The sequence below is a fragment of the Theropithecus gelada genome, chromosome 13 (assembly GCF_003255815.1).
Source record: "Theropithecus gelada isolate Dixy chromosome 13, Tgel_1.0, whole genome shotgun sequence".
NCBI lineage: Eukaryota > Metazoa > Chordata > Mammalia > Primates > Cercopithecidae > Theropithecus > Theropithecus gelada.
Genome location: NC_037681.1, coordinates 11,067,591 through 11,084,666, shown reverse-complemented (window position 1 = coordinate 11,084,666; position 17,076 = coordinate 11,067,591). Strand labels below are relative to the sequence as shown.

The 17,076-nt window shown below is 44.6% G+C and overlaps 1 protein-coding gene across 5 annotated transcripts in view; it reads left to right on the top strand.

The window, feature by feature from the left end:
- Positions 1–17,076, top strand: part of NCK2 (NCK adaptor protein 2) — a 151,796-nt gene that overhangs the window by 102,301 nt on the left and 32,419 nt on the right. For 3 of the 5 annotated variants that reach the window (XM_025354629.1, XM_025354628.1, XM_025354626.1), the window contains one exon: positions 8,349–8,589. In XM_025354629.1, the coding sequence (XP_025210414.1) occupies positions 8,358–8,589 (232 nt within the window). In that variant the 5' untranslated portion in view covers positions 8,349–8,357. Of the gene's footprint in view, positions 1–4,809; positions 4,834–8,330; positions 8,590–17,076 lie in introns of those variants that run through there. The other 2 variants (XM_025354627.1, XM_025354625.1) reach the window with 2 other exon arrangements.

Genomic DNA, 17,076 nt, shown 5'->3' with positions numbered 1-17,076 from the left:
AGTGACTCCACTTAAATGAGGTACCTGGAGTTGTCAAATTCACAGGGACAGAAAGTAAAATCGTGGTTACCAGGGATTGGGGGAAGGGAGAAGTTGAGAGTTAGTGTTCAGAGGGTGCCTATTCCAGTTTTTCAAGATGAAAATAGTTCTGCAGATAGATGATGTTGATGTTTGCACAACAGGGTGAATGTGCTTGAGGCCACCAAACTGTACACTTAAAAATGGTTAATCTGCAGGGGTTGGGTGGAAAAAAATTTTTAAAGAATATGGTTAAAATATTAAACTTGGTTAAATGTATTTTATCACAATTTTGTAGAAAAGAAATGATGTGGGATATTGTGTGCCTGAACTTTTGCTGAATCATATTTACTATAATTATTGTTTAAACAGTGGTGAATGCCGCTCTAGGGTCCTGGCCTGGGTCCTGGCCTGTGTCTGGCAGGCAGGTGGAAATGCAGGTGTGCAGTGGAACTGGGCTCCCTAGAAGTAGAGACCTGGAACAAGAGCCAGGCAGCCAATGGGAAGTGGATGAGCTTACAGGGGGCACCAGGGTGGGAGAGGAGCCTGGGGGGGGACACTCAGGGTCCATCAGGAAAGGAGCAGGTAGCAAAGAGGGAGGCGAATTCGCTGGATAATCACCCATCCCAAGTACTTAAGCATATTTTTTTCATCGACTGATTCTCTAAAATGAGCAATAGTTTAAATTTACATTTTATAATAACTGGACTACACCTCTTTGTCTGTAAAATGTATTCTGTTAGATGCTGTGGACAAATCGAAGCTTTTCTAGGCTAGCTAGATACAAGCAGATAGCATTAGCATTAGCCACACTGGGAGCATTAAAAAAAGGGAGCTAGGACCCAAGACTCATTGGGGTCTCTTTGCAAAACCTCACAGAACTATGTCATCCCAATTTTACTACCTTCGAGTGTTGGCACATCTTTCTGTTTAAGTTTTCTTTCTTTCAATGACATAATCTGTTGCACATATGTTTCTGAGTCCCCGTGAACCTTACATTCGAGCCATTGAGCCTAGTGATGACTGGGCATTACATGGACATGAGTAGAGCAATAATGGCTAACACTTGTCCAGCACAGACTGAGTATTAGGTATTTCCTATAGCCTGGCTCATTTAATCCTCGCCGAAGCTCTGACCCATCTGCAAACACAGAAATGGGGGGAAGAGTGGTCAAGCACCTTCCCCCAAAGTCACCCAGATGGTTGATAGGAAGCTGGCCTTTCAAACCCTGGCTTTCTACAGCTGAAGAGGATCATTCACAAAAGTGATCCTATCAGTGTCCACAGAGAAAACTTCTGCAATTTCAACGGTCGGAAGAGAGTTTACAAGCAGCAGATCCTGACCATTACCCAATAAAAACAGAAGACAAATCATAAAAGGATTCTCTCCAAAATAACATACCGAGCAAAGGTCTTCCGGACCGGAAGCTGCTGCCCCGTAAGAGCCAGCCATGCTCAGTGGGAGCAGCCACAGAGAAGATGCTCCTTTGCTTCTGAGAATAGCAGTGTACAAAGCCTGCCTCCAATGAGCTGCAGGAGAGACGGAGTGAGAGGAACCGAGTTCGTGGACTTGTGCTTTAGATTCAGTAAACTTCTTTCAACTAGACCTGCCTCCTCTACCCCTCCCCCGTAAAATATTGAAACAAGCCCCTTCCCAAATTATATCTGCTAAAAGCCTGTATTTGAGTGAGTTTCCATACATTGGTCAGTTGCATTTTTCCCCTGAAAGCATGAGATATTACAAAGAAAAAAGTCTTAAGGAGCCACAGTGAAGCAGATTGTATTATCTGAATAATTCAGACTGCGTGTTGAAAATCAAGGTAGGGATGACAGTAGTTTTCATATAGACTCAATTTTTTTCTACTAAGTGAACTCTAACCAATTATTTGCACATAAATATATTTTGGTATGTCTGTATACATGTGCACATATGTGTTTTTGAAATTTCAAGTGAATATCCTGGAAGTAACGTGTTAGACTTGTTTTTGTCTCTCTGTGCATATATTTTGAATTAAGTTTAAGAAATCAAGGCCGGGTGTGGTGGCTCACACCTGTAAGCCAGCGCTTTGGGAGGCCAAGGCAGGAGGATACCTTGAGGCCAGGAGCTTGAGACCAGCCTAGGCAACATAAATATTTTTTGTAGATAACTCCATATCTACACAAAGTAAAAAAGTAGCAGGGCATGGTGGTACACACCTGTAGTCCCAGCTACTCAGGAGGCTGAGGCAGATGGATCGCTTGAGCCCAGGAGTTGGAGGCTACAGTGAGCTGCGATTGTGCCACTGCACTCCAGCCTGGGTGGCAGAGCGAGATGCCATCAGAAAGAAGGAAAGAAGGAGGGAGGGAAGACTCTGGTCTTCTCTGTGGTGGGATAAATTGGTTAATCAGTGGAAAGGTGAATGAGGCAGGTGGATATTAACTTTGAATCATCAGTCTGCCTTCTCCTTCAGCTTCCCATTAAACCAGGTGGCTGAAGGCTAAACAGCCACTGTCAACACACAGTGGGGCCTCCTAGACAATAAGTACGTGACCAGGTCATCTCTGATGCTAAATGCTCTTCAGGAAGTCAGACAAGAGGGCTAGGACAGTGGCACTTTGATGGGTATCTTTGAAGAGGTACTGCTTGTGCCCGGGCTTGAATCACAGGAGAGCAGACGCTAGGCCTGTCTTGCTCTGCAAGGAACCCTGGTACCTAGAAAACTCAGTAAATCCTAGTTAAATGAAGCAGAGATGGGTAGAACATGGCCCCACCTCACATGTATGAAGTAAGTGTTCACTATGATTGTAGTTGCCATTCTTAAGTCTCTCTTAATGCTGGCACATTGGGCCTCAGGGCTTTGTTTACAAGCTCCTCAATGAAGTATCACCCCAGGCTATTGAAGAAGCAGCTGGGCTAAGGTGGTAGCAAGGCCCACACCTATATGATGCGAAACCTTGCCCTCTAAAGCACTTTGTACTCATGTTTCTCCTGAGCATCAGAAGTATCTTTTGAGGGAAGTGGTGGTGTCCCATTTTACAGAAGAGCTGAAATCCAAGGGGAACATACAGATGGTTCAGCTAAGCTTGAATCTCAGACCCTTAACTCCTTTCTTCTGTAATATTTGGTTCAGCTTGATCCACGTGACCTCTTTGGAAATATCTGTGACCATTTTTTAATGTTGTGGGGACACTGGCTACTATCGGTAGTGTGTAACCCAGCAAGATACAGTTAATAGGATTGTCTTTAGAAAGAAAATAGGGTCCTAGAGTAGGATTCCTCGAATTTTAGGGGTTAGTGAAAACTGTTGAGCTGAGATAGTTTTCATACCTATCCCTATTTGTTTTTAAACCCATTCCCACCTAAGACTTGAAAAAGCAGCTTAGCTCATGAGGTTCTGAGAGCTGTTTTTCCAGCATCACTTGGGGGTCTTGCTAAGCTGGGTTTTAGAGTAGTCACATGACGTACAAGATGTGATCTGGCTATATAATATCAAATTTTTAGCCCTTCTCTCTTTGGGGGTAGACCTGAGTAATAAACTTAACTAGCTGTAGTAATGAAGCCAAAAATTAGGTTTCCTTGAACTGCTAAGCTAGAGAGAAAAACATGCATTGTTCTTTGGATCAGACTCTGTGATGGTCTTGCCTAGACTAAATCAGAATACCATCTCTGACTTAAAATTTCAGTAGTCAATTAGTTGGAATGCATTTTTTTTCAGACTTTCTTCTGTTGAGGCTTTTTCATATTGGAAATTTGTCAGTTTGTATGTCTAATTTTATTGTAGAATAATGGTTCATCTGTGGTCTCTTTCTGTTCGAATCCTTCCTGCACCATAGCAAATTACTCTTAACTGAAAATACCACATGGTCCTGTTGGATTTTAAGAAACAGCGTCCAAGGGATGCAACCTCAACTCTTGGCCAACAAGACCCTCCAGATGGGCTTCCAGCCAGCCTTTCCAACCCGTGTTGGCAAAGAGAGAAAAAACCGAAGCCTGTGAGGATTCAGGGTGATGGGGGCACTCTTCCTTCCCACTTGTTTTGGGGTCTCTGAGGGCAGCAGCCCAGCCCGGCTATGTAAATGAAGGAGCCATTGCTGTATTAGTGCATTGCCACAACTCAGTTTCAGAACAAGAAACTGAAGGGGTGCCTCCTTCATTGAGGAAACTGGGCTGCTAGGTCGGTAACCGCTACAGAGCTGACCTGTCTTTTTTTCCTTTCTTTCTTTCTTTTTTTTTTTTTTTTCCTTTTTTTTGAGACGGAGTCTCGCTCTGTTGCCCAGGCTGGAGTGCAGTGGCGCGATCTCGGCTCACTGCAAGCTCCACCTCCCGGGTGCCAGCGATTCTCCTGCCTCAACCTCCCAAGTAGCTGGGACTACAGGAGCGTGCCACCACCCGCGGCTAATTTTTTTGTATTAGAGACAGGTTGCACCGTGTTAGCCAGGATGGTCTCCATCTCCTGACCTCGTGATCCGCCTACCTCGGGCTCCCAAAGTGCTGGGATTACAGGCGTGAGCCACCGCGCCCGGCCGGAGCTGAGCTTTCTAAGGGTCTTGGGAAGTGTGGCTTCCAGTGCTCCTGGAGTTCCAGAAGCGGAAGTGTTCAGGGATTGGTTAACCTTTAGCTACTGAGTCGTGATTACTCCAATGGGGCTGTCATTGATTGGCTGTCCCTCTGAAGCAGTCTCACTGCAGTGAGGCAGTTGTTGATTGGCTGGCCGTCTGGTGTGGCTTAGTTGATTGACAGATTTCACTGGCGTGAAGTGGTCGTTTATCGGCTGGCCCTCTGATATGAGGTGGTTGTTGATTGGTGGGCGTCGATTGCCTGGTCTTCAGAAGCAGGTTCGGTTTTGTTTTGGTTTAATTTGGTTTGGTTTTTTTTTAATTGATGGGGGTGGTTATCGACCCATTAAAATAGGGTTAAACCCATTGCTATGGCCAACCAATAGGCAGTCATTTCCTAGTTGTATGGGAACTTTTAATTTTCACGTGTCCTAGAATCTTAGAATTCTTGAGTTGGAATAAGCCTATCAAAATGCAGCCCACGCGTCGGACGGTTGGGCGGGTCGGGGAGGGGGCGGTCCACAGGCTTGGGCTCAAATCCTGACTGCCATTAAACAAGGCCCTCAATCTCTGTGACACAGTCTCCTGAAGGAGGACACCTCCCTGAAAGGTGGGTTTTCCCAAGATGAAACGCCTTGGCTTGTGGCAGGTGCGTATCACTGCTCAACTTTTACTTCCCATTGCATTTCGCAGAGCTCAGGGTTGCGGCCCAGGGGAATCTCTGTGGGGCATTGTTTGTGGCTCGGTTCTCTCACTTGGTCTTTCCCATCTAAGACTCAGAAGAATTACATGGGAAGATGTAAAACTCCTTGGATGCTCAGGCCTCTTTCATAAAGATACTGATATAATTGGCTTGCAGTAGGGCTCAGGCAGTGGAATTTTTTTTTTTTTTTTTGAGACGGAGTCTCACTCTGTGGCCCAGGCTGGAGTGCAGTGGCCGGATCTCAGCTCACAGGTAGTGGAATTTTTAAAGCTTCTGTGTGATGTTCGGTGTGCATGAAAATAGATCCTGCCCAGCCAGCTCCTTACTTAACTGCTCTTCATGCAGTAGGAAATATTGATAAACAACTTTGATTGGCGAGATCTTGACTGGTCTTAAGCAATGGGCTGCTCTTGTTAAAACCTTGTGGAAATTGTGTAATTAAGAAAGAAATGTGGGGCCGGGCGCGGTGACTCACGCCTATAATCCCAGCACTTTGGGAGGCAGAGATGGGCAGATCACGAGGTCAGGAGATCGAGACCATCTTGGCTAACACGGTGAAACCCCGTCACTACTAAAAATAAAAAAATCAGCCGGATGCGGTAGCGGGCGCCTGTAGTCCCAGCTACTCGGGAGGCTGAGGCAGGAGAATGGCGTAAACCCGGGAGGCGGAGCTTGCAGTGAGCCGATATTGCACCACTGCACTCCAGCCTGGGCAACAGAGCAAGACTCCCCGTCTCAAAAAAAAAAAAAAGAAAGAAAGAAATGTGGTATTCAGATGGAGTATTCTCTGAATATTCCATTCCTGTTACTGCTATTGCTCTTCTTGTTGTTACTTAGAAAATCTGCCTTTATGACTTTCAAAAGTCTAATCTGACTTAAAGCTCAGGTTAGTGAGTTCCACATGGTATGCACTTGAGATTTTCTGAAATTGGATAACAAAATGGTCTCCAGTTCTGATAGGAGCTTTATGTAAACTTTATCCTCTTGAATATTGTATACATTATGCAGAGGCTTTCCTCCTTCCCAAAACGTTTGTTATCTTTAAATTTGGAAGTTAATTCATGAAAGAAACATGTATTATTTATAAAACGTTGTTAGCATCTAGTAGAAAACACTCATTTAAAAATGGTATTTATGCTTCCCTGGAGTCAATGTGCTTAGGACCCCTGTAATCCTAAAGTCATCCCTATAAAATAATGAGAACTTCTATCAGGGAGGAAGGAGATTTTAGTCCAGAGTCTTTTCACCATTCATTTCTCCCTAATTTGGAGAAATGTCTAGTTAGTTTAAGGACTGAATATTGAATTTTTCTGCTTAAAGACTACTGATGCATCTTCTACCTAAGAAGTACAGAGTTGCTAAAATAGTTGATTATTTTATTTATTCAGCCATACTTTTGCTATTTATTACTTACAGAATTGACTTCTCTAGATATATAATATACACATTTATTTATTGTTTTGATAAACTTTTCATATGTTATGTTCACTTTTGATGTTCCACATTTTATAGATTTTAACAAATGTATAATGACAGGTGTCCGCCATTATAGTATTGAACAGAGTAGTTTCACAACCCTAAAAATCCTGTGCTTCACCCTTGCATCCCTCCCTTCCCTCTTGCCCCAGGCAAGGGCTCATTTTCTTACTCTCTCCATAGATTTGTCTTTTCCAGAATGTCATACAATTTTAAAGAAAAAAATTATTCATGACAAGAACAGTAAGGCAGACTTTATTCAGAGGGACTACTACAGTAGGGTTTTGCGTCAAGAAAGAGATTGGGTTTGACTCCTAATATTAATACAACAAGAAAGAGTGGGCATTTATAGACAAGGAGCAAAATAAGGGAGTTGGCTGATGGAAAATTACTAAGAGGAAACATCAGGGTGGAGGGTGAGGATTCTGGTTAAACTGACCGAACAGGATTCTTCTGAAGGCAGGACAGAGTGATCGGCTGTCACTTGGGGGATGGTAGAGGATGAGGAAGCTGATCAGATGTTGAGGGTGGAGGATTCCAGCTAGAGCAGCGTAGCAGGAGAGTCTTGCAAAAATTAGGCAATGCAGAGATGGATGCGGAAGTACAAAAGTCAAGGCCTAATAGGAAGAAGATTCAAAGGAGTCTGGCTGAAGTTTGATTAAGGATAAACTGTCAGAATCACACCGTGTGTAGCCTTTTCAGATTGGCTTCTTTCACCTAGCAATATGCCTTTAAGATTCCTCCATGTCTTTTCATGGCTTGATAGCTCATTTCTTTTTGGTACCGAATAATATTTCATTGTCCGAATGTACCACAGTTTATCATTCACCTACTAAAGGACATTTTGCTTGCTTCCAAGTTTGAACAATTATGAATAAAGCTGCTACCGACGTCCCTGCGCAGGTTTTTGTGTGAATGAAAGTTTTGGGGAAGAATTTTATATTTATAAAAAAGTTTCCAACATAGTACAGAACATTCCCATGTACCCTTTGCCTGGTTTCTCATTGTGTTAACAGCTTAGGTAAATACAGTAACATCTTACTGGTGTGTTGTCCAAACTAAGAGATTGACAATTATTTATTATTATTATTATTAGACTTTATTTTTATTTCACTAGTACTTCCACTAATTTTCTTTTACGGTTTCATGATCCAATCCAGGATACCACCTTGTATTAGTAAAATGTTAATTTTAATTTATAGGAGTAATTTGGTTATGTTGCATTTATTAAATATGTTGATAAGACACAGCATATCCTGAGAAAATGAGTGTAAACCTAACAGTTATCAGGAGGCAGTGTTACTTAATGAAATGGACTCATTTAATCATAATGTTATTTAGAATTTTTTTCAAGTTTGTTTTTGTTAGAGGGTCAGATTTCCCCATGTGCAGCGAACAGTGACATAGGATTTGTTTTATAAGGTTGCTGTTTCTAAACCAAATACTAAAGCTTGTCGAAAGAAGGTCATTTTAAAGTCGAGCATTTCAAGACCCAGGAGAAAATCGGTTGCAGAGTTGTAATAAAAGCTGTCAGTGCCTAATTTTTCAAGTTGGTGCAAAGGATGAAGTGTCCGGGTAGTTCTCTAATGAGCATCTCCAAATGTTTTGCTGGCAGAAGGACTCCATGAAAATGACAGAAGAAGTTATTGTGATAGCCAAGTGGGACTACACCGCCCAGCAGGACCAGGAGCTGGACATCAAGAAGAACGAGCGGCTGTGGTTGCTGGATGACTCCAAGACGTGGTGGCGGGTGAGGAACGCGGCCAACAGGACGGGCTATGTGCCGTCCAACTACGTGGAGCGGAAGAACAGCCTGAAGAAGGGCTCCCTGGTGAAGAACCTGAAGGACACACTAGGTGAGTGTTCCACCCTTTGGAGAGAGGAAGCCTTGTGCATTTCAAGGGACACTGTTCATCTTTCTAGTTAGTTTGCTTTTTCAAAAAAAAAAGTCTGTTTTAAATGTTAACATCTTCGTAGATGTCTTTTTTAAAAATCTGAGAATTAAGAGATGAAAATGGAGAAAGAGGATGTTTGTCATTTCCTGGAGATTCTGGAGTTTGGGGTCTTGTGTATGGAGACACTTCTGTGTGCCTGGGACCCCTGCACAGGTATCTCCTTGTATCAAAACTTTAGAGGACCCTGACTTGGAACTCTCACCTCTAAGTCTACCCAGCTCTGCAGGTGTCATGACATGAAGTTCTTTCTCTCTTATAAAATCCTGTCCGTTTGGCCTACATGCCTAGAGCAGGGGACAGCCAAAGCACTTTTTCCCACTCTGAAATGGATGCTGTGTCACACCACAGTCCCGGGTGCTGTTAGCTAAGAGGCCAGCTGTGTGACATCAGAGGCCTCTCCAGGGTGGGGGCCCAGTTCAGCCATACTGTTGTCCGTTGTCCGGCTCTCTCCCCATGTGCCTCTTGTTTTCCCAGGTGTCAGGATATGGGCAGGGCCCTCCTGGAGTTACACAAAGTTAACAGTGTCCAGTCTTGCCTTTGCATGTGCATGCACACGGGACTGACTGACAGTAGTTACTGCCTCAGATTACCTTAGAAAACAATTGAGAGGACTTTTTTGAAGAATGACTCATCTGACATTTAAAACATTGTTGTTACCTTCTTATGAGTAGAATGTTTTCTGTATCCAGGACTGCAGGTTATCACTTAAGGGCTGGCTATTGAAATGAGTTAATATTATCACCTGTGTCACATTTACTTGGGGTTTTAAAAAATTTTCTAGCGAGGATTTGTTTTCTTTTGGGGAACGGAGAATGAAGAATACGTGGGAAAACTGAAAGTAAAATTATCCACCAAACGTGGTGGGTGTTGCAAAATGTTCATCTTTCCTTCTCTGCCATCTTGAAAAGTCTAAACTCCCTCTGCAAAAATCATTGAAAGCCTTCGTGTATTAGGTAGTACTGTTGTGTAGGGATTAGGTTATTACCATGATTTGGAGGGACAAGTGAGACACAGAACTTTGTACGAATCATACCAGCTCACCGGGAATCATAGATTCTCAGCCTGATGGAGAAATTTCATTTTTCATTAGTAATATGATCCTCCACTGAGCTGCCTCCCTTTCATCTGTTTTCCCCCCACATAAGCATGCCACTTGAAAGAAACCGTTTTATGCTTATAACTCTTAATTGACTGTGGTTACCAGAAAAAGAGGGTAGCATGAATAGAGAAAAACTTGAAGATTGCCCTGAGCTTTATTTTTCCAATGTCTGCCTTTCACCAAAGTACCTTCTTTTTAGTGATGCTAAACATTGTTACACTGTTGACTTGTCGTGTCTTCTGTGTGTGTGTGTGTGTGTGTGTGTGTGTGTGCACAAGATTCCAGTAAAGCATGAAATGCTCAGAGACTGGTAGGAAGTAGAACAAGGCCAGGCGAGTTCTCTGGGTGACCTGGAAATTCCCTTGAAAACCTTGTCATTTTTCTTCCTCAGTGTTTTAGAAGGAGAAAAGACAAAGCCACAAATTAAAACTATGAACCACATCTTCCATGCAGCATGCTTAGTTTTTTCGGGAGCTGTGATCGGTTCAGCCAATGCCTCTACTCCCGGGCTCTCAGACTGAGCCAGCCGCCCATCCTGGAGCCGGTGCTGGGCCCGCGCCCGTCCCTGACAGATGGCCATCCAGCCCTGCTGGAGCTCAGCGACGATGCTCAGCGACGGCTCGAGTAGGCCAATCCCATTTTTGGAGAAAACAGATTGTTAGAAAGCTCTTCCTTAAATAGAGTCAGATTTTTACATTTCTTTAACTTCCTTCCTGTGGCTCTCATTTTGCCTTCTGGGCCTGTGCTGAGTAGGTCAGATCCTGTTCTGTAGTGTATCAGCTCTCTCATAGGCTTGGTCTCAGGTCAGGCAGGCAGTTCTTGGGAAACAATCCTGTTAAGCATTAGGTATTGTGAAAATACAGATAAAATGGTGTTCTGAACTCGTGTATTGAGTATAGCAGTTGATCTGCTTAGCCAAAAGGCTCTTGGGGATCAGTATCCCGGTCATGAGGGAGAAATGTCCCCCATTTCTCCCCTTTGTTTTGTTGTTGTTTTGATCTCCTTATCATGCTCACCTAGAAGTTTTTGTTGGACAAGGGATCTTGTTATAGCAGCATGAGTTTTCCCTTGCCCTGTTGAGCTGCATCCAATAGAAGAGGAGGCACCCCCTGACTAGGTCTCACCATCATGCAGTAACTTCTGTGCACTTCTGTGCAAAGCTTGTAGATGTGGCATTGCCAAGAAGGAAAGTGAGAAAGCTTTCCGTAGCCCCTCCTGCCTCTCAGTTGTTTTTTTGTTTGTGTGTGTTTTGTTTTTTGTTTTTTGCTTAAAAGATAGGAGCCAAAGTGTTCATGGCTTTCTATTATTGTTGGTGATGATAACTAAATAGGTAAACCATCAGAATGACAGTATGACTTCAAGCCAATTATGCAGCCAGCAGAAATTATCCCTGCTGTGTATTAGGAGTGAACAAACAGCCTCAAAAGCACACCACATGTATACTGACCACGGTTTGTTTTTGTTTTTATTTGTGTTTTTTGAGACAGGGCCTCACTCTGTTGCCTAGGCTGGAGTGCAGTGGCACAATCCCTGCTTACTGCAGTATTGACCTCAGGTGATCCTCCCACCTTAGCCTCCCTAGTGTCTGGGACTATAGGCATGCACCATCACACCCAGCTATTTTGTATTTTTTGTAGAGACAGGATTTTGCCATGTTGCACAGGCTGATCTTTAACTCCTGGGATCACTCTAGTAACTACTCGTGGCATCATCCACATTTGCCATTTTTACTGCTTTGGGAATCCACCAAATTCATAAATCCATGGTAAGATTCCTCCCTGCTTTGGAATAAAATGGCACCGGCCTCCCCAGCAAAGCCACAGTGTTGTGTGTTGCATCTCCAACTGTAGATTACCCTAACTGTGTAGTTCCCTCCTGCTTTCTTGTACTCATTTGCTGTCCTGAAGTTGGTAATACACTTAATTTTGTCACATACAGTATTTTGTAAGGGTAACTGGAGGAAAGACATAAGTACTTTTGACAAAAAGCTCTCTCATGAGAGTATTTACCTTCTTTCTCTGCAATAATTTAAAATTGAATAAAGCAACCTGAGCACTTATTTTCACATGGGCAAAATATTTGTGTACTGGATCTCCTCTCATATTCAGCTTATGATCATGAATAGTCAGAACTTTGCCATAGATAACAGGGAGCAATGATCAAGCACTGTTTCTGCTGGCAGAATCCAGTTGATGTTTTTGAAACGCTCAGACTGCACAGCTCTGAGCTTAGCGGAGAGTGGTTCTGGGCTGAGGTCTGGCCTTGATACTGCAACTCCACTTAGAAAATCGTGCAGGCGAGGTGTAAAAGCACTATGCTACATCTTTTGAGATGGGGAAGCTGCTCCCAGGGAGGTATTTTTCAAAGATTTTCCCTCAAGCTACTGAAGAGCAGTTTTTCGTTACTACTTTATCACACCAGCTGGAGCCCTGCAAGGCCCCAAAGGTTAATTCTCTTTTCAGTGGTTAACATAGGCTTAAGGGCTGACTCACATTACCCAAAAAGTTATGGTTCCATTTACAACCTGATCATATCCTCAGGAGGGTTTGTTCACAGGCCCACCTGCCCATGGCTCACCCTGCCACCCTACCCACCTGGAACTTCTGCACCCAGCGTGACCTGCCCCAGGGCTTACTCGTCAGCATTCCTGCCAGCGGGACCACACTTAGGCCTAGGGTGGTTAGAAACTTGCCGTGATCAGCTCCAGAACTCGTACCTCTGTGATCCAACCCAGAGCTGGGAGCACAGAGGCTACTGAGAGGGCTCCCTAATGCTAACTGTGAAATAGCCTTTGCACTGGTTTGAGCTGATGCTTTTGGATGGGGACAGGGTGGCTGGCACCCATGGGTGAAATAGACAGGGTTCTAAGAGGCATATCCATGCTAGGATCAACTTTGGAATTGAACTGATCAAAGTCACAAAGGAGTACAGCTGTAGGATTGTTACATAAGATCCAAAAGCAGTGAAAAGCAACACTTGGTGTTACAGTTAAGATTACAATACTCTGGAGGGAGGAAGGCAGAGCCTCAGTAAAGGTGCAAGGGCTTCTGTCTTGGTGATCTTGTTTCCTGGGGTCTGTGGGGCAGGCTTATGGGCACACCTGCCTTGTAGGAGTTTGCAAAGCTGACTGCTTATTTCTCTTGTTATTATACTTTCGTTTTTAAGAAATTTATTTTAGAAAAATATCAGTTCAAAACAACAATCAGAGCCGGGCATGATGGCTTATGCCTGTAATCCCAGTGCTTTGGGAGGCTGAGATAGAAGGATCAGTGGAGGCCAGGAATTCGAGACCAGCCTGGGGAACATAGCAAGACTTCATCTCTACAAAAAACTTTTTTTAAAAAAATAGCAGAGTGTGGTGGCACGTGCCTGTGGTCCCAGCTACTTAAGAGGCTGAGTTGGGAGGACTGTGTGAGTCCAGAAGTTGGAGGCTGCAGTGAGCAGTGATTGCAACACTGCACTCCAGCCTGGGCCACAGAGTGAGACCTGTCTCAAAAAATGAACCATAAAAAAACAAAAACAACCATCAGAACAAAATGTCAGAACGTTCAGAGTTCCTGCATCCACTGGGGGACCCTACCCACCAAGTGTCAGCCTCCACCAGAGGTCAGGATGGACAGAGCCCCTGCTCTGGCGGAGTGTATACGTTCCGCACAGGCTCAGGGACCCGCGAAGCTGTGAGCGTCTCAGAATGAGGAGGGGTGTCGTATTGCTGGAGGGACGTTCACAGGGGTGCATGGAGGATGATGCACCCCTGTGAACCAGCCTCCCTGGGCTGTGCACAGGACTCAAGCGTCTCCACTGGGTGATCACAAACAGTTAAAGATTTGAGCAGGGGCATCCCATGTTCCTCTGCAGAGCTGGGGAGGAATTGGGGATGAAGAAACTTGGAAAGCCCAGAGAGAAGTACACACTGGTCCATAGAGAGCCGTGGAAGCCCGCGGCGCTGTAATGGAGACGGAGAAGTGTAGATCCCTGCCCTGCCAGCCTGTGCATTTACCAGGATTGCCTCTCATGCCTGGATGAACCATTCCTTGCCACTGCAACTTGTGGGGCACAGCAGATGGGGAATTTTCTCTCCACCTCTGCCAAGTTTCCACTCATGGAAGCCGTGGATGGAGCCCCAAGGGCACTATTGCTACACTGGAGGAACCCAAGGGTTGTGGATCCCAAAAGAAGGGACTTGGGGCAGGTGGCTTAGGAGAGTCAAACCTGGTGTGGAAACCCTCCGGGCAGCAGTGAAGGTAACGATGTTTACGGAAAACTGTCAACCATTTTCTAAATTGTGTTCTTGTGAAAGTAAAGTATAGGTATGCCTTTGCTAGGGAGAAGAGAGCAATTTGAATTGCATTCTTCAGTTACTTTTTACACCTTTATGGAGTCTGATTTTAGATTTTAAGTGGACTAACAAATTGCTCATTATGTAAAAAATTAATATCTGCCTGGTTTTAACAATAGATGCCCTTACAACATTTTTAAAGCATTAAGATCACGCACGATCTTTAAAGGCACCGTATTCAGACGTCACATGTCTTGTGAAAAGAAGTCTGGCTCATGCACCAGGTTCTGACCACCTCTCTATGGGGAAGGATGCCCACATTAGGTGCTGTATGCTGGATCCAGGAGCCAAGTCGCTTTCCTTCTGGTATAGCTACCTGCCGAAAGTGATAGTGGCTGTTGGTGCCATTGAGGTTTCTCTCTCTTTTTTTTTTTTTTTTTTTTGAGATGGAGTCATGCTCTGTCACCTAGGCTGGAGTGCAGTGGCACGATCTTGGCTCACTGCAACCTCCACCTCCCAGGTTCAAGCAATTCTCCTGCTTCAGCCTCCCGAGTAGCTGGGACTACAGGTGTGTACCACCACACCCGGCTAACTTTTTGTATTTTTAGTAGAGATGGGGTTTTACCATGTTGGCCAGGCTGGTGTCGAACTCCTGACCTCAAATAATCCACCTCCCTCGGCCTCCCAAAGTCCTGGGATTACAGGCATGAGCCACCGCACCCAGCCAGTGTCTCTCATTTTAAAGCACACCAAGTCTTACCACAAGAATCATGCTCAACAGTTTATCTTAAGATCAGACTGACCTGGAATTCTTTCCTCCCCGCCCACCCGCTCCCCTCTTTCCTTTCTTCCACCTGCGTAATGGCTACAAGAAGTAGCAGGTGGGGATCAGGGTATCGGACTGTAAACTGGAACCAGAGAAGGCAGCTCTGCCCAGGGTAGCTAAAGGCCCTTTAGTTAGGGTTAGTCTGCATAAATACATGTAATGAGAGCAGCAACAGCTTGCGATTTATACAGCACTTTGCAATTTACCAAGCGACTTACACTTACATGCATTTTTTTTTTATATCAGTAGTAAAGAGTCTAGAATTATGTCTAGGAAGAATTAGAGGTCTTCAGACTAGTGGGAAGGGGGTGGGTCTTGAGCCTGTGCTTCATGCTAAGCATGCTGATTTTACTTAGATTAAAGACCCAGGTTAGCAGAGTAGTCAGGCAAGTTGCTTTTAGTTACATGGTACATACATTTATGAAAATGTCCGTTCCTATGAAAATATGTAATAGCACCCCAGGCCAGCCTCAGTAGCGTTACTAATCACAGATGGAAAAAATTAAGCCTGAGAACACAGCAGTCACAGCTACGAGACCCAGAGGGGACCTCAGATCTAATCTGAATATTTTTCCTATACCAAATTGACTATCTGGATTTAGTGGTAGGCCGCTTTGTACATTTGGGGGGACTCTGTCCCACAGTCAGAATTATACCAACTTCTTTGTTTTAGAAATGAGAAACCGCGGGAGTAACTAACAAGCCTTGAAGGGGTTCAAGGGTTAGATGTTAATCATGTATTGATATAAATTAACTGATTTTGATGAATGCCGTTATTTGTGGAAATACACATACAGTATTCGGGTAATGGAACATCGTCCTGGCAGCTTAGTCTCAAATGGCTTGGGGAAAATAATGGTTTTTTGCACCATTTTTGTAATTTCCCTGTGCTCTAAAACAAGTAGACATATCAGCAGTGGTTTAGAGACTACCCTAGACCGTAAAGCTAGCTGGTAGTCTGGAGACTTGGGTTCCCCTGCTGTGCCTGGACAGTGCCCTAAGTTCAGCATAAGCCTTTAAGAGGCCAGAAAGTGTCATGGAGTATCTGCTACAGTTGGACCTAGATCATGAGAATAACACCAGATGTCAACGTGCCCAGCTGATGCTTCACAGAATGGTTCTAACAGTACCTGATTCAGAACTTTCTCTAATTATTCATCAGGCTTCTTTCCATATCCCCAGCATGCAAGTGAAAACCATCTCTGCTTCTTGCTGGGTCACCCCAGGCTGTTTCGAGCTCCTAGGTTCACAGCCTCTGTGATTGCTGGGACATCGGAAATTCTCATTTTGGCATTATAGGATTGTAGGGTCTGTCATCGTGATTATAAATACTCTCACAGGTCTCAACAAGGGCAGAGCTGTTCACCTCTGAAATGACATGTGGGTAACAAACGCAACAGTCTGGTTCTCGTGGAAGCCGAGTCTAAGCTTCAGTCGTCCCTTTCTCTATCCCTGGGAAATCCCGTCTGAGCCACTGCATTCTCTGCTGTGAGTGACCTTTGAGAACAGTAACCAAAGCCTTTGAAATAGGGATGCAGGCATGATGCAGCAACCACCGCAGTATAATAGGGTATGTTCCGATCAGAAGGGGGAGCCTGGTCAGATGTTATTTCATGTGGTTGGCATGTGAAGGAAGGATAAGGTTTAGTCCCTGACTTTCTGAAGCTTGTATTTGTAATCTAATTGGGAAAATAATACTGGCACAAGATGGACAGTCCTCATTCAAACAATAGCACCGTCCCTTCCTGTCCCATGGGAAACTAGGGCTGAGTTGTGCAGCTCGGGCACCTGTGCTTTCAGAGAGCACATAGCATTGCGGGCAGCAGGGAGGACTCTGGAGTCTTCCATCACCTGCATTTAAATCCAGGCTTCACCACCTACTACTGTTAATCATTGAGTGACTTTGAACAAGCCGTTGAATCTTCTGAGCCTCAGTTGCGTCGTCTGTATAACAGGATACGTGACTGCTTGTCTCATAAAGTTTTTGAGAACTGAAGGAAGTCATTCATGTGAAGGATACTCTGAGCTGGGTTGAGACTTGGCGAGGGGATGTGGGGTCTCATTTGAGGGGATGGAGAGTGCAAGTGAGGATGGGTCGACAGAAACCCACAGGTGTGGGAAGGCCTCGGCGAGCCAGCCAGACTGGGGTGAGCAAGAGGGCTGGGGCAGCCTCGCGGGTGGGGC